This window comes from Plectropomus leopardus, chromosome 11 (assembly GCF_026936395.1).
Source record: "Plectropomus leopardus strain MGB_pleo_1.0 chromosome 11, ASM2693639v1, whole genome shotgun sequence".
NCBI lineage: Eukaryota > Metazoa > Chordata > Actinopteri > Perciformes > Serranidae > Plectropomus > Plectropomus leopardus.
In genome coordinates this window covers 1,918,731-1,944,583 of record NC_142186.1, presented here as the reverse complement: position 1 = coordinate 1,944,583, position 25,853 = coordinate 1,918,731, and the positions used below count along the sequence as shown (strand labels likewise).

Here is a 25,853-nt window from a genome sequence, read left to right as displayed (position 1 = left end):
CTGAATTACAGCTGCATCTAACCTTTGTAAATTTATGTAAATGTATCAAGTATGTTTTTCAAGTAATCACATCACTGAGTTTATAAAACGTCAGTCAGCAGTGAAAAATGTGCAGCTCAGTTTATCAGAGTTCAAGGTGATGCCTTTAAATATCTTGTTTTGTCCAAAACCCAAAGATATTGGTTGATGTAAATCTCTACAGGAAGCTCAGGTCTGTCATTTCCTGTTGGATTTCCTTTAATTTCTGAATTCAAACATCTTCCCAAAAATTTTTAGCAGAAAACTGATGATCAGGAATGTTGCAGGATGATATTTGAGTTTTTCAGTGTGTTGTCTCTGTGTTAACTGCAGTGTGTTTGCTTCCTGTCACTTGGTGGGTTTCCATTAACCCTCAAATTGCATAAATTGAAAATGCTAATATAATATACAGTACGTCTAATGGAAACGACAGACAAAAATGTTTTTATGCTAGCATGAGGTGGTATTTCAGGCTATTAGAAAAAGCTATATTTCACAAAACTGCAATGGAAACACTTTTTTGTCTTTCTTGGTCAGATGATGCTATGGCTATGTGCTTGTCAGTTGGAACTGGCTCCCTCGGGCATGATGCAGCAGGTGCTACAACTCTTCAAGTGGGTCATCCGGATGTTTTGAATCCACAATTTCACTGTGAAATCATGGACTATCACCTCCCAAAAATCCCACCACTCCGACATACAGTATAAGGGGCTTTTCTTTCCATTATCTCTCCATAATACGCCTATTTGACCTTAGAGGGCTAGTGTGGTGGCTGCAATGGAAATAAAGCTGGTAATGTTTTAAGTAATGGATGAGCTCCTATCCAAAGTGGTTAGAAAGGGCTACATGGTCGGTCCATTGTCAAGATCCCCATCCTCCATCTTCAGAATGAGCCCTTTAGGCATCGCGACCAGGACATATTCAAACAAAAAACGTCTCATTATTGATCTCTCAGGTCCTCACGACTCGTCCATTCCGAGTATCAACAGTGTAATTCCTCTGGACCCTTTTTCCTTGTACTATGCTTCTGTAGATAATGCTGTCTAGATGATTAAGTCGGCAGGGGTTGGTACTTGGCTGGGGAAAGCCGACATTAATGACGCCTTCAAAGTCATGCCACTTCACCCCTCACAGTGGCATCTTTTCGGCGTTAAATGGCGTTCAAAGTTCTGTTTCTCCGTTAAATTGACCGTAGTAGCCCTCGCATTTTTGACACCTTGTTGGAGGTGTTATGCTGGATTCTGTACATCTGCCACCTCCCTTTTGTTTTGCATCTTTTGGACGATTTTTTGGATGTTGACTTTCCCTCTGCTCCACCAGCCCGCAGCATCTCCACCGCCAAAAGCCTCCTCTATGAGTTAGGTGTACCTCTTTCAGATAAAAAAAGAACATGGGCTCTTCCATACGTTTAGATTTTGAACCTTTGATAGTGTACTTATGCAAGCTTATTTGCCACAACACAAGTTGTCCTGCATCAGTGATGCTATCAAATCTTCCTCCACTGTTGCTTCTCTTTCTAAAAGAGGTCTTAGATGACGGCTGTTGCTTGGATCTGTGTTTTTGGTCCCTGCTGCTATAATGATTTAATGTCGTGGAATCTTCTGATTCTCTCCAGTTTCTCACTGATGTTGTTGGTTTGGGGGATTCTATAGTAATGAGTGGTTTGCAGATGTCTGGCCAACTGAAATTAAGTCCCTCAACCATTCTAGATCCACTTCACTTTATGAGCTCTATCCTATCGTCATTGCCTGCTTATTGTGTGGTAGCCAGTGGTCCAGGAAACAAATCATGAAGTTCTGTGACAACCCTGCTACGGTCGAAATAATCAATAAAGGCCGCTCAAAAATACCATTAATAAACAGTCTTATGCATCGTTTAACTTGGACATGTATTCTAAATAACTTCATCTTGTGAGCTACCTTCATTCATGCAAATTGTGTAACTGATGCACCCTCTCGATTCAAATTTCAGGAGTTCAAAACTATGTGTCCTCAGGCCAAGCCATCAAGCCTGCCATGCCTTCCATTCAATCAGATGACTATATATTAAGAATGTCCAGGCCCCTGCAGGATCTTCTGTGCTCTGCCGCCAAGTACATGAGACTGGGTTTAGCCAAAAGCATCATTAAAGCCTATGATTCAGCTTGGTTTTTCTACTCCTCCTTTTGTGCCAGCCTCTGATTTAAACGTGGAAGAGCACATGTATTCCGTATTCCTTAAACACTCCAAGACTGACAGATCTGACAAAGGTACTCAAATCATCTTTGCAAAAGCTAACACAACCTGTTTTCCTTTCTCTTCCATGATAAAATTCCTACATCGTCGAATGAATCTGTTCAGTTTTGGGGATTCAAGATGTTTTGCTCATCACTCCCCAATATCACTATGTAAACATATCTGCGGGGAGTGATGAGGTCGGAGCCTAGACGCCAAATTCTAACCCCAGCAACCACCTGTGGGCTCCGACGGGTGGGGTTCAAGATGTTTTGCTCATCACTCCTTAATATTTCTATGTAAACATATCTGGGGGGAGTGATGAGGTTGGAACCCAGACGCCAAAGTCTAACCATGTTTTGCTGCTCTAATAAATATTTGAAATGTGAGTTGTCTGACTGAACAATTCTAAATGTGTATGCCCCCCCCGGGAGTGATTGGGTATTTCATAGGACCATTTTTGGTTTAATGGTGGATTCACAGGACACAGTTGTCTGTGGGGGAGACTTCAATTTCAGATTTAACCCCAAACTTGATTCGTCTAACCCAGGCATGTCAAACCGGTCCACAGGGGGGCCGGTGTGGCTGCAGGTTTTGTTTCCAACCAAGTAGCAGCACACCAGACTTGACTCATTTAATCAACTGATCTCCGTCTTCAGACAGTTGATTGGTCAAACTGTGTGCTCTTGGTTGGTTGGCACAAAAACCTGCAGCCACACCGGCCCCCCTGTGGACCAGTTTGACATGCCTGGTCTAACCCGAATAGTCAAAATAACTCACTCACAAGAAAGGTTAAATCTAACATTGAAGAAATCGGCATAATTGATGTGTGGAGAGAGCTGTGCTTCTCTATCAGAGACTAGTCCCACTACTCAGATTGATTTACTGTTTATGCTGGATAGATTTAAATTCAGAGACTGTGACATTTTAATGAGGGATTTATCAGACCACGGCCCTATCTCTATGTCCTTGCTTGTGACCAGGAAGAAACGTAACACCCTATGGAAATTGAATTCACATATTCTTAATGACCCTGCTATAGTTTCTAAACTGCAGAAGAATATAAAAGAACATTTAGAAATTAATAATATGGAGGAGGTTTCACCAGTGATGTTATGGGACACGCTTAAAATGGAAATTAGGAGATTACAGGGTGATATCAATGATATTCATACACAAGAGGCCCAAAAGAATCTGTTTTTTCTGAGGCAGAGGTACTATGAGATAGGAGGGAAGTCAGCAAAATACCTGGAGTATAAATTGCGTAAGCAACAGAAGAGTGTGCAATTTATAAAATAAAAAAACCCCAAACTAACACATTGGAAACTAAAATGGAAAAAACTCAAGCGTGTTTTGAGGTCCTCTCCAGGAAGTTGTATTCCCAGCTTAATGCCTCTGAGGAGGACTACATTGATGCCTTTCTTGTCTCACTAGACTTACCCTCAGTTTCAGGACCACAAAATGAAGATTTAATTAAGCCAATCTCAAAAGAGGAAATGAATGCAACTATTACTAGGTTAAAAACAGGAAAGGCAGTTGGTCTGGACGGGTTCAATGCACAGTGGTACCGCAGCCTAAAGACAGAGTTAGTCCCACTACTACACAAAACATTTAAGTGGGTTCTATCAGATTATTTCAGTTATTCCAAAAGGGAGGAAAGATAGACAGGAATGTGGGAACTATAGACCAATTAATTAATTTAGATGATAAATTATTCACCTCGATTTTTGCCCGTAGACTGGAGAAGGTATTACTTGTTCTCATCAGTCTAGACCAGACTGGTTTTATTTATCATAGACAGACCACAGATAATATAAGGAGGATTCTACACATCTTAGGAGAAATATAAAAGGAAAAAATCCAGTCAATCATACTGAGTCTAGATGCAGAAAAAGCCTGTGACTCTGTCATTATGCACTTTTTTATACAAGGTGCTGGGGAAATGGGATTCACGATAATTTTATCAGTGTAATCCAGGCATTGTATGATATACCTTCAGCTAGTGTCAAGGTTCATGGTGATCTTTCTGCTGTTTTTTATATGGAAACATGGTTGTAGACAGGGTTCGCGCAGTCTCACCACTCCTCTTTGATTTATTTATAGAATCATTGGGCCAATTAATAAGGCAAAATCACAACATCAAGGGTTTTGCAATGTCAGGAGTTGATCACAAGGTAGCAATGTTCACTGATGATGTGTTGGTTTGCCTGGGAGAGCCTGAGAGGTCATTCAGAGAATTGATGTCTATCTTTCAAAATTTTGGCAAGTTATCTGGATATAAAGTTAACATTTCAAAAACCCAGGTGATGATTCTAAATAACACTGCTTCAGCGACTCTACAAAGGGAATTCAAAATAAATTGGGAGAATGACAAAATTAAATACTTAGGAATAAATACTGTATAATTAAGGACCTCTCAGGGCTCTTCCGGACAAATTATGAAGCAACTTCCTTAAAGATGAAAGCAGATCTACACAGATGGAGTTTGGTTCCTTTCTGAGTCTTAGTTCCAGGGTAAGTGCAGTCAAAATTAATATCCTCCCCTGATTACTCTACCTTTTTAGAAACCTGCCTATAGAGGTGTGTGATAAGCAATTCAGTGAGTGGAATAAATGGATTTCCAAAGTCATTTGGCAGGGACAGATACCAAGAATTAAACTTGCAACTCTTCAACTAGCCAAGGGTAGCGGGGGGATGGGCCTTCCTTGTCTCAGAAATTATTACTATGCTGCACTGATAGCTCCCTTGTTATATTGGTGTAATGATACATATGTGGAAAGGTAGAAGAAACTAGAATCCAGTCTATCAAATTGGATCCCCATCTAAGCTGTGTTTGACAGGCAGGGGTCTGATGTGCCGTTTGAAAAGGATGGGGAACCCTTGGATAAGCCACACACTACAAGTTTGGCAGAAAGTGATTAACGTGTATGGAATACAAAAAATGTTAAGAGTGTTCAGATGGTTTGTTTCTTTTCTGGAGCATAGGAGAGATATAAAGCTGCTGCAAATACTCTTGGTGATTGGATGATTGGATTAGAATTATCTTAGAAATATTTAGAATGGAAAAATTAACTTATTTAATAAGAACCCAACAGGACAAATTTTATCAAATTTGGAGCAACTGGATAAAATTCATAGCCTCAACAAGACTTTGTATGATCTCACTGGTTTTGCAGATTTATAACCTTTTTGTTGGAATACTTTTTTGATTATTTTTATTATTTTGATGACAGCGGCAGCAGATGGCCCCCTCTGGGTTTTGGGGTTGTTGTTTTATTTGGTTCTTGGTTCTGGCAAATAGTTCTTTTTGCTGTTTAATTGTATCAGAGTGGTATCAGTGTGAGTGCAGTCTGTGAATAAGAGTGTTTATGAAGGCTATTTTCCAAAGGCACTATATTACTATGTCCTAATGAGTACGCTGTGAGTATTACGTTGAACATGAATTGAAGCAAAGGATGACAAGCACATTTTTTGAACTCTTCTGCCTTGGTTTGGATGATGCTCCATTTATGGACTTTATATACAAAAAATGGAAAGGGAATGCATTTTTGATGGTGCTATTTTGTTATATTTAAATGGACTATGGTAAATGGACAATACTTGTATAGCGCTTTTCTAGTCTTATTATGTGCTAAAGCACTACATGTCACATTCACCCATTCACACACACATTTACACACTGGTGGCCGAGGCTACCGTACAAGATGCCACCTGCTACTCAGTCATCATTCACATACACTCACACTCTGATGACACAGCATCGGGAGCAATTTGGGGTTCAGTATCTTGCCCAAGGATACTTCGACATGTTGTCCAGAGGAGCTGGGGATCGAACCGCTGATTAGAGGACGACCCACTCTACCTCTGAGCCACGGCCGCCCTTCCCTAATAAAGATACAATTTTAAAAAAGTGAATGTAGCCGGGCAGAAACTGTTGTGTCTGTATGAAACACAGCATGATGGTGTCAGGATGAAATGCTCCTGGTAACCATGTAATATAAGGAGCATGTGAGCACCTATATGGTGGGCGGGAGTGGCAATGATGGGTCCAACAAACCCCAGACTTTCATGCGGGAGTCTAGTGTTCAGTTCCTGTTTTTTTTTCTAAACCTTACCATGTGCCACCTTCCCCTAATAATCCTAATAATCTGTGCCAGCATGTGCATTGGTTGCTATATGTTTGTGTTGTCTAAACATAACCACATGCAGCATCATCCCACCATGTACATTTGCTGTCATCACAGTAGCAACATCCCTGAATGTCAGCAGATGCAGAAGGATACCTAAAGCCTAACATTTTCCCCGCCATTGACAAGATCGGTTTCCACTGTCATAGTGTCAGGGGTGCTGTTACAGCTGTTTGCAATAGAACAACATTTCTGTGTCCAAAAACAAACAAATAATAATAATCCAAGGTCCCAGGGTAACAGGAAGAAAGAACTACTAACATGTGGACTTTATCACTATTGAGCACTTTTCAGATCCTCTCAGCGACATTTTGCCTTTGAAAAGCAACAAGAAACACATTTAACAACTTATTCAGATCATTGGGGAACAGGGAGGATATTATATTTTCATTTATTCCCATGCTCGCTGCTCAGAATATCTGCAAAACACCGCTGTCAGCTTCCATCAGGCCAGTGTCCCTTCCACTCTCCTCCTGCACTAGGTGTGTGTGTGTGTGTGTGTGTGTGTGTGTGTGTGTGTGTGTGTGTGTGTGTGTGTGTGTGTGAGGTGACAGGCAGGACAAGAGGAGACGTTTCTTGCAGTGTGAGTTCAGATGTAGAGTTTACAGCTCGGTTATTTTGAAAGAATTAACTGATATCTGATGTTTGATTCCTTCCAACAACAAGCAGAATAACATGTAAATATGCAGAGATCACGACAAAGCCGTTACTTAGGGACTGTTCTGTAGCTGTGGTGCCTCCTGACATTTTGGGGAATGTTCCCCTCTATAGTTCCACTATACCTTAAACAAAATATTATTTTCTGTATTATTTTTGTACAATTCGAGTTAACATAAGAAAATAATAGGAAAAAAAGTTTTTTAAAAAAACATGTAAACATAAAATTGATTTTGCTCTTGGAAATGACTTTGTTTTACAAAAATGCTTTTTGTCCGAAATGTTGTTTTTTTTTATTAAAATGCACAAAACTGATATAAAAGGAATGGAAGAAGCAAGAATAAAATGTTTTTTTTTTATACATCACAGTATAAAATGACCTATAGTGACCTCAAGGATAATTGCAGTCTCATTAAACTTTACAGCCACAAAGCAGACGTAGATCATTCAGAGGATGAAATGAGATGGTTTCTCATCAGTTTCCACAACAGATCATTCATCATCCACAGCATGGATTTTCTATCGCATTCATCAAGGTCATGGGTCTTGGTGTCATAATGTGGTGTTAAGCATATTTTAATTCCTGCTGCTTTCTTTGTTTATATGATCATTTTTAAGTCTCTGCGTTTTACTTTGAGATTGATCTGAAACTGTGCATATGTGTTGTTTTTAGGTGCCAGTGCCTTGTACACCAACTGAGTGGTCCATGTGGTTGTAAATCAACAGATCAATATCTCTGATGAAGAGAAGCCACCTCACGTGGTTGTAACCACTTCCTGTGTGTTGCCATGGTGATCCAAACACGTGAGCATCACAGTTTGATGTTTCTGCTTCATGATTTTGGAAGTTGGAAAGGGTTCAAGAAAACCACAAGTGCCACTCACAGGCAGATAAGTTAACCCTTTGAAACCTGAGCAAATTGGCTAGATGAGTAACTTAAAAACAGCCCAAAAATGAGCAAGAAGTTGTAAAAAAACATAACAAAAACACTAACAAAAAATAAGGGAATCATCTCTCTCTCTCTCTCTCTCTCTCTCTCTCTCTCTCTCTCTCTATATATATATATATATATATATATATATAAATATATATATATGCATTTTGCCAAGATGCTCATCACCTTTTCCCCCACGTTTTTAAAAAAGAAATCAAACCGATTTTCAGGGGTTTTAATTCTTGTGCCTGAATGCAGTAAAGAAATAAGCAAAGGTTCATTTTTACATGACTAGAATTTCAGGTAAGGCTCAAATCTGGTAGACAGTCAGAGAATCAGCAGTTTTATTACTTTTGGTGTCGCTCAATTTTTGCATCACTCAAGTAGTAATACTCTTAACTTGATTCTGGTGGTGGAATAGGTTTTTCTGACTCGGTCTCTGTCTCATGTCAGGTCACTGTCTAATGAAATCTGAAGTGACAGCAGCCTGTCATGTAATGTTTGTGCTGATGTTTTTAGCGCTGCTTTTTTATAAAGAGTTAGTTTTTTCAGCTTGTCCACAGTGCAGACAGACATGGAAACAACAAATAAGTTGCAACAAGAAGTTAAGTATTAAACAAAATAAAAATTGTTGTAGACTCTGAGTTTCTGGAGGGGTACAGGGCCTTGGCTGGGTTCTGCAGGAACAAGACGTCTGGAGTCTTCTTGTGTTGTGTTACAGGATTTCCTTTTGGGGCCAAGGATTTTTTTTTTTCACGGCATGATAAATCACATGAATATTTATTTATTGTAAACTGTATCTGCTCAAATGTGTATCACTGAGACCTATTTTTATACTTTATACACGGAATGTATTGCTGTTGTTTTTTTACTGTATGTTTTTCTTTCATGTATTGTAGTGTGTTCAGGTGAGAATGAGGCTGAGCGCTCTTTGCAGGAAAAGGGGAAAATCCAGGGACGTGGTTATGTGGTGTCTGGGAGTTTTTGCAAGTTTCCAAGAAGACCATGGATCATGGAGCTGGGAACAGGAAGAGCTTTCAGCCTTACCGGCAAACAGGCAAGACTGGAGGTGAGCTGGTGACAGGATTGCAGGGATCTGCACACAGAGAATATAATTTAGTATTAAAGCAGCACAACAGGAGCAAAGGGAGAGCCTGACTTGAAATTAGGGACATGAATCATTCACATTGGATTAAAATCACAGACATCTTTGCAATTAGTATTAATTACTGGCGGTCCCCATGCAATACTAGTCCTGTGCGAACAGGGTTTAAGGTAATTCACCACTATTTATTTGTTAAAAAAGTTATTGCTTTCTCTTTCTGTTTCTTGCTGCTTTGGGATGAAATAAATCTGTAGTTTCTCTGACGACTGTTGTGCCAGCCAACAGCACAACATATTGCGGGCATACTATATGAACATTTTTTTTTCATTTTGATTTCTGTTTCATCATACCTCCGTCGTCTTCTTTTCACTTGTTTCTGTGGTTTGCAGTGTGTGTCACATGGAACCCAAGCAAATTGCATGTCTGTCTCTCCTGGGAGAGGGATCCTTCCTCCTCTTAAGTTTTCCTCCATTTGTCCCTGTTAAAGGTTTTTTGGGGACTTTTTTCCCAGTCTTATCATTATCTGGGTTGAAAGGACATTGTGTGCTGCACAGATTGTACAGCCCCTTGAGGCAAATGTGTGTTTTGATACAGGGCCATATAAATAAAATGGACTTGATTATTCATAACTTAATTTAGTTCAGCATTACTGTTCCTTCTTGTTGAGTCCAATTCCTTGTGTGTTTACATACTGCCCAATATAGCTAACTCTGAAATGTACGCTGGAAAAGAGAAAGGAGATGGCGGGCGAGGCCTCTGCATGTATCCAGACAAGATGAGGGGGAATACAGCCTAATTTTCTAGCAGATGAGTTTAACAGATGAGAAAACACACTTTACAATAACTGAGGAATAAATAAAGTATAAATGTAATGTCTTTGAGTGAGGTTGTAACTGAGGTTCCGTACCTGAACCACCTCCCAGACAACTGCACAAACTCAGTCTGCTCATAAAGTTAAGATTATTTTGTAATCCTGTTGTTCACAAACTCAATAATGTAAATATGCCGAAATTTATAACAGCTGATTGTCATATAATGAGTTCATTCAGACAAGAGTTAAAGTTAAAAGTGCATAAAAAGTAACAGCATCAACATAAAAGAATCAATGGAGACTGGCGTGTGTGCCAAGTTAATTGTGGTTAAACAAGGTTTTCTGTGGTGATTCTCTCTCTTTTTTTCAATTAATTTGGTATTTGTGCACTAGCCACATTACTCCTACAAAGAGCATAGTGTTGGATCAGTGTCCCATCAGAATGTGTTATTAATTTACTACCTCATATAATGAGGCATGAAATTTCAGACACACGAGGTGCCAGTGTAGCCCATGTACTGACCACTTTGATGTACTGCTACTGCAGTACATCAAAGTGGTCATGTTGTGATGCATGTTGTGATGTGCTGCATGTTCTTGTTTGTCAGTTTGTGTTTGGTTTGGGTAGATTATGAAATTGAATTGGCCTATTGGGATAAATAAAGTTGTCTGATGTCTGAAGTCTCTGTCTCTCTCTCTCTCAAAGTCAGACCGAAATCCATTCACACAGTAAAACTAGACAGTGCTGATTGAATATAAATCAAGATTATGTCACTGCACTGTCTAGTTCTGTTTTCAGACACATATTTTATTGCAATATTTAGCTGTAATAGCGAAAGTTTAGGAACAGGAAGTGGGCAGCTTACTGCTTCGTTTCCAGTGAAATGGAGGCCAAAAAAATGGAGATCAAACAGCAAAACCAAACAGCGTTGATCAAATATAAACCAAGATTCTGTTGCTAACATATAGTTACATAGTTACGTATATCTGATGATTTCAGAAACATGTTTTAGCTCACTGTTTAACTGTGATACAAGATCCAGCTGCTTGCCTTTTGTTATAGCCCTGTGTTCTGAAACTGTCAGCTGAGTTTACCCCATTAACTGTGAGGTGGGACTTAATAGCACCAATAGTATGTAGTTTTAATGTTTACGCTCCTGTAAACTCTATGTGCCCACGTGGTATGTGCATGGTTCAATAGTGAGGTCATAGTACACAACAGGTTGCAGATGACTGCCACTAACAGCTTTACTGTCACTGGTAATAATGCTGACTTGGCAACTGGGGGCAGCATTGGTTGCAAAATGGAGAGAGTTGGGGGGTGGGGGGCTGCTGAGGAGAAACCAGCACCTGATTCCCATTAACCCCCTTACATGCAGCTGCTGTTAAAATGGTGGTGAAGCCTCAGGAGATGAGACAAAAAAGAGTGAATGCATGAGTTTCAAATGTTACTAAATGAAAGTAAAAATGAAATGTAGCAGTGATCTGCGTTAGACTCTCCTCTTTCGCAGTTTCATTAACACAAAACAGAAGCAATTCTTTGGAAATTAAACTGGAACATATGCACTGATGATAAAGTTTTTATGACTGTAGATGCAGCACTTTTCAAATCTAAAACTACTTTGTGCTTTGTAAGAAGAAGGAAGGATAAGACAACAAATAAAGCAAGTAGAATTAAGTTTACAATACATAAAACAAAAGCTCTAGAATCAAGACACAGCTATAAATCAAAAGGGTATAAGCATGTTTTATAAAGCTTTACAAGTGTCCTGAAGCCTCGATGTAACAAGTTGTTTTGAAAAATGTCACTGGCGTCATATTTTAGCCTTGCTGGAGCCTTTAGCCTTTAGCTCCTATGTGGGAGTACACATACTTGTGCAAGTCCAGTAAGAGCAGTATCTGCACACCAGTGTTTACATGCAATCCAGATGCCCCCCTAATGTTTGAATGATGGATTTAGCGAATTACTGATGTGAGAGGTGTTCTGCTGAAGAAGCCGATCTGTTTGTGCGGGAGGTGAAGGCGTACGAGCAGATAATTTACGGAAGCAGCAGATATCCACCAACAGCAACAGAGGTAAAGCAGGAGTAAGAGGTGATGCATTTTTTTGAACCTCCAGAACGGCCTTGTGAGTGATGTGAGGAGGATGGGTAAAAAAAAAGCTTCCCACACAGCATAAAAATCAAGCAGAAACGGGAGGAGCCAGCTGATCTCTCAGTGAGTGTGCTGCTGTTGGCATATTTGGGTTAACTGGCATCAGCACCCACAGTTCAGCCTCACGCTTTCCTGTGTCCTGTAATGTGCCCTCAATTATGTCCAAGAGACATCCATGAGGCATATCAATGTTGTGCAACACACAACAAAGAATGCTCCGACTGTGAGGGCTGTATTGTGATGTCCCACCTGACTTATTCAAACATCTGAACTTCATGCAGGCGCATCTGCTATCTGAATATTCCACTCTTTAAATATCACGAAACAGACTGCACCTTTGACTTCAGAGCAGCTTTTATTTGGCCAAAAGCACATTCACTTTCTGTTGCCTCAAAATAGCAATCCGCCAACAATGCGTCTGACCATACCTCACTTTAAGACCAACACGCCCAGGGGCGCACAGATGGGCGCACGTACATTTGTTATAAGGATGTGGGTGCTGGGCGTGAAATTACAACTGTGCTGATCTGACACTAGCAATGACACTTGTGCTGTGCTGTGCGCCACCTTGCACCGAGCATAAGATAGAGCCCCTGGAGTTGGCAGCGAGCAACAAGTCCCTTTGTTGATTTTAAACTGCTGTGTGTAGCAGAGAGAAAAAAGAACTAAAAGTAATTAATGTCGCAAACAAACTAATAATTGCATTATTACATAGTTGCAAGCATGGGGCCACTATGTAATTGTGTGTGACAATGTCTACGCTTAGTTAAGGGCCTTAGTGGATTTGTGCACAAGACCATTGCAGTCACCTGTTGCAATGACACACTGCACAACATCCACCTCACTCAGGGACAATCGACTGCCAAACCTGCATTCTTCTGCTACTTGATACTCACAGCAACACTGATGTTCTTAATGTTCCTGCTGTCCTGTAAATGTCAGCTCACTCCCTCTGCATCTGTCCTTTGAAACTTCACTCATCTCACTTTCATTTCTTCTCTTTTTCTTGAGCTCCCATGTGAGTGCAAAATTCTCATCTCTGGTTGCTGTGACATGAAAGACAAAATAAGAGAAAGAAAGTAAAAGGTAAGGAGAAGGACAACCTTTCCTTTCCAGAGGCTTCTGCAGAGCAAATGACTCAAATTGACCAATTTAGGAATATTGTCTGTTCCAATTGTGTTATTGGATATTTAGATTTTTAAGGAATTTATATTCTGAACTACTCACCCAAGAGCAAGTATGCAAAAAAATGTTTTTTTTTCTGTAATTCAGTGAAATATACTATTACATTATTTTATCAGTAGAATTATCCACACATCAATTTGTAATTGTTATATTTGACATATTTATTATAGCTGCATGAAGTCATGAAGGCCACTTGGTGGTGGTGGAACTAACTGAAAACACAACTTTGACATATTGGCACCCTTTGAATTTGATGGTAAATGGTAAATGGACTGCACTTGTATAGTAGTCTTTCGGTCACACAGAGCACTTTCACGCTACATGTCACGTTCAACCATTCACACACACATTCACAAACTGGTGGCCCACCTGTTACTGATGCACCATTCACATGCACTCTGACTCTGATGTTGCAGCAATGGGAGCAATTTGAGTTCCAGTATCTTGCCCCAGGATACGTCGACATGTTGCCTGGAGGAGCCGGGGATCAAATCTCTTGACCCTCCGATTAGAGGACAACCCGCACTATCTCTGAGCCACAACATGGAATATGTCAAAGTGTTGAGAAATTACTCATCCAGAGGACACACAGCAACTTTGAAATCTATGTTAGTCCAACAGTCACACTTTTAGCTCTGGTTTGGGCTCCGCCCACTGCTGAAGAAAATATCTGGACCTTTTTCTGCTAAAAGCTCCAACATGCTCCCCAGCGAGAAAGCCTGAGCAAAGCTGTGAGAGGGCTGGAAAACCAAAACAGTGAGCCACGAGTCAGGCTGGGGTGTGTATATTTAGGGGGAAGAATTGCCATGGTTAGATGATAAAATTAAATGTCAAGGACATTATCGGCTGACGGAGATTGTGGCAAAGGCTAGTTGGATAAACTTAGAGTCAGTTAAGTTTCCATATACAGTTCAGTGGAGCTATGTTTAGAGCTAAGTTAGGACATTTAAATGGACTACTGTCCTTGTCCCACTATATAGGCAGAGGGGTTAATTTGTCTCCATCTTAAGGCGCGTTTCCACTACATGGTACCCACTCTACTCTACTCCGAAAATCCGACCAGGTACTATGAGCTGACCAGGTACTATGCGGTACTTAAAGGTGACGTGGAAACACTGCAGACCGCTGACTGGTCAGAGAGAATCATCACTGCATCATTGCATCATCAATGTGCAGCACGCACGGAATACCCTGAATAGCGCAAATCCATGCCCGCCATTTTTTAACAGCCAAGCTATTGTAGTGGCAGCAGTTTAGTATCATTTTTGTTTTCTTTCCTAAAATGGCAACCGGAAAGACCACGCCGTGGTCATTCGAGGAAGTGCAAACATTCCTCACCTTGCTGGCCGACGGAAGTTTTTTTGTTTAAAGCTCAGCCGTGTTTTCTTTAGTTGGTTAGTGTTGTTATATGCAAACTTAGAACAACACAAACATGTAACACAACAAAGCCAACACAAAGCAGATAACATTAGCTAGTGCTATTGTTGTGCTGAGTGTTATTGTTTATGTTTAGTTTTTCTAGAGTTTTTGCTATTTCTTATTGGGTTGCAGTAAGTCGTGTGATTGAGAAGCTTGTAACAAGCCTAATCTTGTAACGTTATTGCTGTAAATCATATAATATATAAATTATATATAAAACAATATAAATCATAAACACTACATATACTATTTACTCCTGGTCAATATCCTGTACATTCATCTCATTCTGTATTTCATATCTAAAATTTTATCTGTTGCTATTCCTTTCACCAGAATATATTCTAGGTTTTAATGTTACATTTTTCCTCTATCGTAAATTGTCTTTTTAATATTACTTTTGATTACTTGATTTTGTGTACATGTTTGACTGCCATGCACCACAGCAACACCAAGTAATCTCATAGACAACTTGGCAATAAAGCTGATTATGATTTTTATTCAAGGTGAATTTTTGACAAGTGAGGAGGGTTCCTCTGGTGATGACGCCCGATCTGTACCATCAGCATTGACACCAGCACCATCAGAAGCTTCAACACCAACACCCTCCAGCGCCATGACACCTCAGTGTGTAGTCACAGGTAGGCATGGCAAAAGCGGTACACACCTTATGTTGTGCTTGTACAATGCAAAAATACCATCTCAAAAAAGCAGTGTGATCAGTATCAGTATCAGTAGCTGTATTAACTCCAGTGGAATTAATAAATCAGGAGAAAAAACTTCAACTTCTTGTAGCCTGTAATCTGAGAATCTATTCTTTTCACCAAAATTAAGAAAAGTGGATTGTCTCAGGCCCCAAATTGAGTTTTTAAGAATTGTTTTTTCTTCATTATTGAGCAGGCAAGAGGAAATGTGGACAGGACCATGTCATGGTCCTGCGGGACATGCAGGCGGCTGATATTGAGCAGCAGGAGTTGAACCAAATACAGCAAGAGTGCCAATTTCATATGGTCCTTGCTGATGCCGTCCAGGTGAGGGAGCAGGAAGCAGCCCTGAGGAGGGAGGAGATCGTGGCAACCGTGGCCTTTAACCAGACATTCCTGGGAACAGGAAGCTTGTGCAGGCGTTAACTGGCCAGCGTCACCAAGTTCCTTAACTCCTGGAATGAATCCGGTTCCTCTGCCCTGCGGCTCTTAGTCTTTTGTATCTAGTTGTATAGATGTATATTTTTGAATATAGTTTGTATTATGCAAGTATTATATGCACTGCAGTGCAAACCTTTGCTTTATTTGCACATTTGTTTTTCTGTTAAAGTTTTGTAAATTGAAACACACATTTTCAGTATGATTTCCTTTTTTAAGGGTTTAGCGCTGAATTGACCAAATATTAAATCTTTAACTAAAAAAAAGTTTGACAAAAACAAAGTTGACATTTATACGTGGAAAGATAGTATCTGATCTATTTATGTTTACACAAAACTAGGGTTATAAAGATTAAGAAAAGGTATTAAATTCTGAATTCATGAATGAAATTAAACGTACTTTCAAAAGTGTGCAGCAAACCTGTGCAATACACGACAGGGAAAATAGTTCAGATCTATCCTCATACAATTTACAATGTGTGTAAAATACACAACAGGAAAGAAAAATGTATATTTAGCTATTCAGGTAGCGCATCAGACCCTCTTGTACATCCCTGCCCCGCTCCTCTGCAACCTGTGCCAGTGCCACCACAGGCTCTGCTGCTGCATCCCACTCATTGTCATAGGTCTCTCCATGACTCTTGCAAAGGTTATAAAGAGCATAGCAAGTCAGGACCATCGTTTTGACTAGTTTGACATCACAATCATTTCTTTTCATGAGGCAGTGCCACCTTCCCTTCAGTCGACCAAAAGCATTTTCAACCACTACCTGTGCTCTGCAGATTTGCTGTTCTGCTGTCAGATGTCCAGTGTCAGGGAATGGTTTTAAGAGCCAGCTCTGCATGGGATAAGCAGAGTCTCCTAGGATACAGTAGCCAACATTCACCTTAGCAATATTCCTGGTGTAAGCTGGAAAGTGGTCGCCATGGCTTGCCAACTCCCACAGTCTCCAAACCTGAGCATCACGCAAGCTCCCAGGTAGGCCTGCAAACACGTTCCAGAAAGGTCCCTTTCCATCTACAACACCTTGAAGGATGATGGAGTGCCAGCGGTTGAGGTAGTCGCAGTGGTACTCCCGTGGTGCCAAGATGGGTATGTGTGATCCATCAGTAGCACCAATACACTGCGGGAGCCCCCACCTGTTCTCATTGTAGGCCGACATTTCCTCAAACTTCATCTGGTCTGGGAAACAAATTTGTTCTGGTACCAAGCATGTCTCAGCAGCAGCAGCACAGAACTCTTGCACACCAGCACACAGTGGTTGTGCTTATGCTGAAAAGATGGTACACAGCTGCAAAATGTTTCTTCAGACATCCTGAAGTTCTGCACCCAGTAAGGGCCAGTGAAGTTGGGAACAATTAACTCGGTAGCTCAGCTGAAGGCCTAAACAGAAGGTCTGCGGTGACTAGCAAGGTGTGATAAGTCTGAAAAACACATACAAAGCATAGACATTGTAATATGTAGTATTGGTAGCATAAGTTCATTAAATACTTTAGAAAACTGGATATAATTTAAAAAACTGAAAAGACACATCTAAATCTAAAATCAACTCATTGTGTATGTTAAAAAAAAAAGTAGTAAACCACTTGTAACGGGTGTAGAGTGAACCCAATGGCAGCACAAATGAACCAGGTTTGTTGAATTAACAGTCTTTATTCAGCAGGTTAATGCAGGAAAACAGCTAACCACAAGATGCATCAGAGTAGAGCAGGCAGGTATGGCAGGATTTGAGCCCAGGTCTCCCGTGTGGCAGTCAGGCAGGTTACCATAAGACCAATGGTGCAGGCAGGGAGCGTGTGGGACTCGTGAGCAGGTAATTGTCCAAAAGTTCTCAAAAGGCTCAACGAGTGTGGTTGAGGGGAAATAGCACAAACTCACTGCAGATTAAAGTTTTCCTGGAAAGTGGTTCAGATGAGGGCTGGGAGTGGATCCGGACCTTGAGATGGAGTTGGAGAGGCTGATGGCACCAGAGGAGAGGAGCGGGCGAGGTGAAGCTGACACAGTGGGTCTTTGGGCTGAACAGGAACTGGCCAGCCACAGGCAGCCGAGGAACAGAAAGCAGGCAGGCAAAACACGTAATCGAGGACAGAAGGCTCGTGGATTTACCGGGGCTGAGATGTGAAGCAAAGGTCAGAGGCGAGTCGGGTCAGTACCAAGTAAGCAGTCCGGGAACAAGTGCTGGAGAGTCAGGCATGAGAGCGAAGACGATCTGGCAAAGAGTGAGTGGAGTGAAGCTGCATATATATTGGCTTGATTGGAGATGGTGAGCAGGTGACAGCAGCAGGTGGAAGCAGTGAAGCTGATGAGGGGTGTGGCTGAGCAGCAGAGCAGGAGAGGGGGAGAGCAGACTATGACACCACTCAAAGACATTGAGGTATTTTGTTTCCATAACTTTTTATTAAAACACAGGATGCTGTGAAAGTTTCAGTTGTAAATGAGCATATTCTTCCATGGAAAAATAAAAGCCCTCAACATTTTCACTTAGGGGGTATCTTTCATACTTCCTCAGATTTGTTCTAAATATGAATGTAAAACCTTTTCAAACAGTAACTGATGTCAGTAACAGGGTTGACGAAGCGCATAACACACATATACATGATTATTAACATTACATGTGAAAACATTACTAAAAAAGATAGATAGCCTGTGATGGCACGGCACATTTTTCTGAGCAACAAAGGACCTACCTCATTGAAAAGGGGCTTACGGACAAACATTAAAGATAAGAAATGGCAGGGTTTTGTAAACACATATGCTAATGTTAGCTACCAGTGTGTGTGTCTTGTTGAAGATGACATCACGGCAGTTTTGCGCGGCATCGCTATGACGACCAGCTCCACTGAGGCGGTGCTATCTTGGAATGGAAAACGACCCCCAGAAAAGTACCTGATACCAAAGGGGAGTAAAGTATGTACCACGTAGTGGAAACGTGCTATTAGAGTAATTTTGAATGCTTTTGAAGTTTTAGATTAGAGCTAAATTTCAGGATGAAATTGATATTTCTAAACTTGCATGTTATGCACTGATTCATTGACAGATATATGTCCAACTCCACCACAGCTGGGGGAGATTTGCCCTCTTTCAGCTCTTAACAGAAAATTAAGAGAAAATATCAGAGAAATGACAATGCTGCTAAATTCTGTTACAACAGCTCTATTTTGCACAATTTATTTTTCACAATTTACTTGCTTCAAATTGTGGAAGTCCTGATTCAGAACTACAAAGTTGGACATCTAAAATCACAGATATGGATTAAGATTTAACAAGAGCCTAACACCGTAAATCTGTCTGTTTGTCATGGAACAGCTTTTACATCAAACAGTTATTTGATGGGTTTTTGACATAAGAAAACTTGATGAGTGCAGCTGCAATGCTCTATTACAATTGAAGTGTATTGTAGTGAAATGTTGCTCTGCAAGATGAGAAACCCAAATTATGCCTCCTCTCTCACAAAGTGCGCATTGTTCATCAAAGTGCTTCTGCACCAGCAGTCACATTTCACTGTCTGAAAAGCCAAGGGACATGAGTCGAACTTGTCTGGCCACCTTCTCACACTCTTTGATATTTAAATGACACACGTTGCTGCACAAACGGGGCCTGCGACCGGGGGACTGAGGAGAAATTCAAAGGAATTTCTGTCACATGAACAGAGGGGCCCTGACATCGCAGAGGGAGCAGCAGGAACAATGCAGGCACGTTGGTTCCAATGTCACGGTAGCTGCAGCGACGACGGGAGTCCGTGTGAGGGGAGTGGCCCCACCCTGCTGGATGTGGTGTGGTGGTGCCGAGCCGACGCCACCTTTGATGTAACAGAGTGGAAGATCTCATGACTCTGAACCTGAGGCCCAGGTATGACTCACTGCAGCTAGACAATGAAGTCCAACAGCCATGTGCATGTGATTAGCATTTAGCGAGCCCTGAGCAGATGCTGACAAGCTTGTTAATAAGTGATACTCAATTTATGGCCCTCGGACCAAATCTGGCCCCCAATAGGGTGCTGGCTAACCATTTTCTAATTCAACATAAAAATTAAGTGATTCACACTGGAAATTGTTTTTTTAAATTATTTTTAATTTATATGAGTGCATAAAACAGCATCAAAATAGAGCTTGTTTATCAAAAAAAGTGCCAGTTGAGGATCCCCAACATCCCCCGACAGAGGTCCTAGTTAAGACCCTCATGTCCTAAAATTCAGAAATGTCTTAAAATCCTAAAAACATCCTTAAGTCCTACAAATTTTCTTAAAATTGAAGATACATCATACGAACATCCGAAAATCAAATAAACATCCTAAAGTCTGAGAAATGTCCTGAAATCCTAGAAATGTGCTAAAATCCCAGAAACAGCCTAAAATACAAGTTATGTCCTAAATTCCTAGAAAGGTCCTAAAATCAAAAAAATTCCCAATAATCCTAGAAATGTCGTAATCTCTGAAATTGCCGAAAATCTTAGAAATGTCATCAAATCTTAGCACCCATCTGAAATGCTGGAAATGACCTAAAATATTAAAACCTACTGAAATCTTGGAAATGCCCTGAAAACTGAGAAACGTCTTGAAATGTTAGAAATGTCCTAAAATACTAAAAATGTCCTGAAATCCTAGAAACTTCCTTAAATCCAAGAAATATCCTAAAATCTTAGAAACGTCTTAAAATCTAAAACTTTATAAAATCCTAGACATGTCCTGAAATCCTAAAAAATTCCCCAAATGTGAAACATGTATGGGGCTGCTGCGACTGGCCCCCCGGCCTCCCGACATTTGTGGTCCCAAAAGTGGTCCACAAGCAAAGCAGGTTTAGTATCCCTGTAAGTGCTCTAAGTGGAGATAATGGCTGAATCTCTGTTCAGCAGAAGGGATTAAGTGGAGCTTTGTGGGTTGTCAGGATATCGACAGGACACGATCACTTTTTATTCCTTCCCGAGAGATCAGGAGAAATTTCATGAACCACTCTTGGCCACCAGAAATCAGCTTCCTTGACCAGAAAAGGCCCTTTTTCATCGTTGCCCTCCCTTTTTCTCATCAGCTCAAATTCAGCTCGGCTCAATTTGAAGACGGCATGAATGATTACATTCATCATATCCCACAATGACCATTCATGCCCGTCCCTGTGACGTGATCCACTCAGATCGCTGCGTGCCAGCAGGCGACGTGAGACTTCATCCGATCAAATCTCTGCCAACCGGAGCCCAGGCTGGTTCCCCTCCCAACCCTCTTCAGCACTCTGCACACCCTCCCCCTCTCCGGTGGCCTACGTGCCGACTGGCAGCATCTCAGCTCCAGACTCTTTCTCCTCTCAATTAGATTCTGACCCCCACCCCCACCCCAGCCCCCGCCCCTCACTGTGTGAGTTAACATCACCCCATATTACCCGATTTTCACCGTCACAGTGTTTACGCGCACAGGCACAATTGCATTACAAATTCACACACAAACCGATGGTTGGAGGATGCGCACACACATACACATTGTTGGAAAGCTGCAGCCACATTAATGGTAATTGTATGCAGGCTGCGTCAGCAGCAGCAGAATAGTCTCCAGGCTTTTTTAGAGTACCCATTCAGATGTGTTTGAAAACAGTGCAGCTTCCCCTCAGGATTCAGCCTTCACCCCGCCCCTCTGAGTTCCCTTAAACTCACCTGATTTTGTGTTTCAGCTTAGGAGCACTGTTTAAAATTAATCAGAATTTGATCAGCTGAATCATGACTTAATTTTTCAGTTGTACAACATTTCCAGACCAAATAATAATAACAGGTGTAACAAGCTCCTCAAAATCCTTAGTTCCTTAGTTTTTAAAAAAACACACAAAAATACTCCAAAGATTGTTTCTGTGTTTCCCACTCAGCTACAACTCAGATTAATTTGTGTCAAAACAGAGAAAATTAAGGTCACTTTGATTCGCACAATAATGCAGCCTGACAGAACCTGTCGTAGCCATTGGAAATGTTTGGCATCCTCTGGCGTCCTCCATAACCTGACACGGAGCTACTAGCTTAAAAATACAGGTAAAGTTTGCAGATGTAATGGCTAAATCTGTATATGGAAAAATGTTTTTATTCAGCAGATATCTTAGTCATAACAAGACTGAGCAAGCTGAGGATTTTTGTGTTTATATCTGGTGTATTTATTTAGATTGGGAAACCCAACGATCTATAGAAAGCATAAGCACAAGTTGGCCAGCGGACTCAATGGGGACTAGAAAACATGTCTGCAGGTCATTACTAAGAGTTCACCTGCTAGCTGGAGTCGTAAACTGGGTTTTATTACATATATGATTCGCCACTGATTGTTTTCCAGTTATAAGTGGATAACAGGGATCACACTCCCCAAAAAATGTTTTCATTTTGAGAGCTAATTGCCCTAAAACATGAGTCCATTTTGATTATACATTTTGATTTTGTTGGTAATAGTTTCATAATTGCAATATTACACTCAAAGGTGTGCTTTAATGTCATTTGAGCACTTAAGTGATGTTTGGGGACCTCTGCATCACCAAGCAGGTTTCCATCACAGATTTGCACAAAAATTAAGCAATATCTTTGAAATGTCGATAAAACACAATTGCGAGATGACTATTTCCATTGAGTGATGTTCTGCAACTTCTCCTCTGGCGATAACATTCTGAGAAGCATGGTGATGGATGTTCAAAACATTAGCAGCTTTATTTCTATTGAAGCCACCACACTAGCCGTCATTATTTCCAATCCAAGGCCACGTAGGTGTGTTATGGAGCGATAATGGAAAGGCAAGCACCTTATACGTGGGAGTTGCTACATATGAGGGATTTCTGGGAGGTGATAGTCCACGATTTCATGGAGGAATTGTGGATTCAAAACTTCTTGATGATCAGCTCAACTTTTGAAGAGTTCTGCCATGCAATAACACTGTTAAGCCACAAACTGAAAGATCCTTGTTTTCTTTCATTTTGCTATGTCCTAGTATTATGTTAATTAATTTGAAGAAAAGACTGAAAAAAAAGGAGTAGTGGTGAGCTGATCAATAGGTGTAATAATGCAGGCTACCGGTGATACCGGTAGAGAAAGAGAGAGAGAGAGAGAGAGAGAGAGAGAGAGAGAGAGAGAGAGAGAGAGACGCTGCCTCTCCCAATGTAATTAATATCAGCTGTGTGCGCGTGGCCTTAGCTTGTCTCCTGCAAAGAGGAACAGGTTGGAGAAAAGTTTTTATCAATGTTCAGACAACCAAAGAGACGCTATTGCTATGTGTATGATTTTATATATTTGTTTACCAGTAAATAACATCCGATGGCAATCAGTTGTTTATGTTGCCTTGTTTGTTGTAGTATCATTAGGCAAGCCTCCGTGGCAATCCATTCATTTATTCATTTATTCATTCATTTTACTTCTGTGTTTGGTGAGATAGTGCTGCGTTACGCTTAATATGATCGTGATTGGTCACTTCGCCGTTAAATTCGATAATCTGTGGTTGATCTGACTCCTTTATTTATAAGATTTTGTTTGTGCCTGGGCTTATAGGTTTTATCACTATACTTCAGAGTTTAGGAGTAAATGAAGTGACTGAAAGGACTAGTCCATGATTTCAGTTCATTTATACAAATATCTGATCAAAAGAGTAAGTGATTCATTAATGTGGGTTATGATTATCAGTTATTAACACTGATTGACGGTGCTTAACAGTAAAAGTTACATCAGAATGATTTAACAATTATTGCAAACATTATTATGAGAGAGCATAAATATTTAAAACCAACCATAAATATTTAAAAAAAAAATGTGTAATATGTTTAATAAGAATGTGGCACGGCATGATATTGATTAAATCAAGTACGATATTCAACAAAACAATGTTGCTTAATCATTTGATAAAGTTAACTGACTTTATTAACAAAATAGATCAATGTACCTGACATGATTTCGTTATTTATGAGATTAATTTATTGACTGAGTGAGCTGACATGATTTATTTTCTCTTTTCTTTGAGATTTTCTACCTAAGGTTCATACATCAATAATTATTTCAATAAATTGAGTTGTAATGAGTGGAGTTGTCCTGCGTCCTGTGTAGTTCTCTACGCTTGTTCGAGTTCAGGCAGGCACTGAAGTTGAAATCCAAGAGAAACTCGACAAACACCTCTTGTAGTACCTGCTGCATCATTCCCGAGGGAGTCAGTTCCTACTGACAAGCACATGGCCATAGCATCTTGTGACCTAGAAAAGACAAAAAAAGTGTTTCCAATGCAGTTGTGTGAAATATGTTTTTTGAATTGCCTGAAATACCCCCTCATGCAAGCATAAAAACTTTTTTGCAATAAATGGGAATTTTTCAAAATTGAAGTTTTTCCAATTTGGTGTATTTCCAATTTGACGTATTTCATAGGTGCAATTCGAAGCCCAGCTGTTGTTGTTCTTAAATGAGGTTAAAGCAAACCCACTCTTGTTTAATATAAAAAGTTGAGTCAGTTTCAAGGAAATTAGCTCAACGACTTGAAATGTCATCTTCCTGCTTCCCCGTTAAAAAGCCACAGATACGCTGTTCCTCTATAGAGCCACTAATCCAACAGGAGGCTGGAGGAACTGTTGGATAGTGCAAGGAAATGTCTTAACTGGCTCTGACAACATCTTGACAGTACAACAAATGTCCTTAAGCAGTCCCCCAAAAGTGGACTACATTGCTTCTCTATTTGTTTGCAAGTCCCGGAGCTTGACTTACCCTTTGACATGTGATCACAACACAGGCAGTAGAACGTATTAATACCAGGTGTAAATGCAAAGGCCTGTGACTCAGTGTCATGATTCAAGTTTTTTTTTTTTTTTGTTGTTGTTTTTTTCAGATACACATCATGTGGAAATTGCCAACTGGAAACACACAGTACATCACATGAAGATATACATCACATTATCATGCAGTGGCAGGATGTTCAATAATTAAAGCCAGGCAGTTAGTGTTATTTGCAGCCTGATAGAGATCATAGAAAGTGAGGGAGTTTCATATGTTTGGGTTTGTGCACGCACAGCTGTTTCAATCAGCCTAAAGTTTTTACACATTACTTATATTTTCATATGTGATAAACAGCCTGCTACTAAGGTTTAAAAGATTTAATGTAGGAGTCTTTCAGTTTCTTAATTTTGTCTCGAACACAGTAATATTGCAGAAAGGCAAGGACTGCAGAAGAAAAGGTCACTCAGCATCAAAAAATGAGCTGTGCTGTGCTCTAATAGGCCAGTAACTGCGATCACCATGTCTGCACAGAACAGTTCGTATGATATCCTACGAAAATGCACACACAACAGTTCATGCGATATCCTGCCAATTAGTGCCCCACAAAAAACATGATCCCAAACATGATGACCACAGAACACATGCATGCAGCAGCCAGTAGCTCCTCAAATCCTTGTTATTTTTTTTGCTATATTTTTATTTTTTTTAACTCCTTGGCCCCTTCTGCTGAAGCAGGACTTTCCTATGATAGAGAAGCTCTTATCAACATCAAGAAAAGTTGTGTGGGGTTTGGACTGAATGCAGCAGACTGCAAGAGGATCTCCACCAGTGCCATACGCCGATTGGCCAGTCAGATCACAGAGGAGAAATGAAACCAAAAATGCTGGACAAAGAGAGGGAGGAGAGCCAGCATCAGGGCGAGGCTGACCAGCCTTGGACCAAGAGCTGTTCCTCTACCAAGCCTTCTTCTGTCTAATGGCCACCCGCAGGAGAATAAAGTGGATAAGATGTGATTAAAGCTCATTCAGCAAAGGGAATTCAAAGACTGCTCTGCGTACATCTTCACAGAAACATGGTTAACACCTAACATCATGGATCAAGCTGTTGCACTGGATAGGCAGACCTTGTTCAGAGCCCAAAGGACACAAGACTTTGATACTAATTAAAAAAAATGCACTGCAGGAATTGTATGATGCCACTAGGAGCAACATGCAGCAAACGGATGAAATTTTCATAGCAGCTACTTAAGTGAGGACAGGCAGAACCTCGCTGACGTATCCCGGCATGAGCACACTGGTAATGTGTGTGTTATGTCTGCAGGTCCTCATAAACCCTGTG

General features: G+C 40.6%; 1 protein-coding gene across 1 annotated transcript; it reads right to left on the bottom strand.

Annotated features, from left to right (window-relative positions):
• Positions 1 to 16,335: 16,335 nt before the first annotated feature.
• Positions 16,336 to 16,983, bottom strand: LOC148188181 (uncharacterized). Its single transcript, XM_088084877.1, has one exon. The coding sequence runs from the start codon at positions 16,981 to 16,983 to the stop codon at positions 16,336 to 16,338; it is 648 nt and encodes a 215-aa protein (XP_087941003.1).
• Positions 16,984 to 25,853: the final 8,870 nt, after the last annotated feature.

Coding starts and splice junctions, on each gene's coding strand:
- LOC148188181 (XM_088084877.1), bottom strand. CDS start 16,983: ATGTCGGCCTACAATGAGAACAGGTGGGGGCTCCCGCAGTGTATTGGT.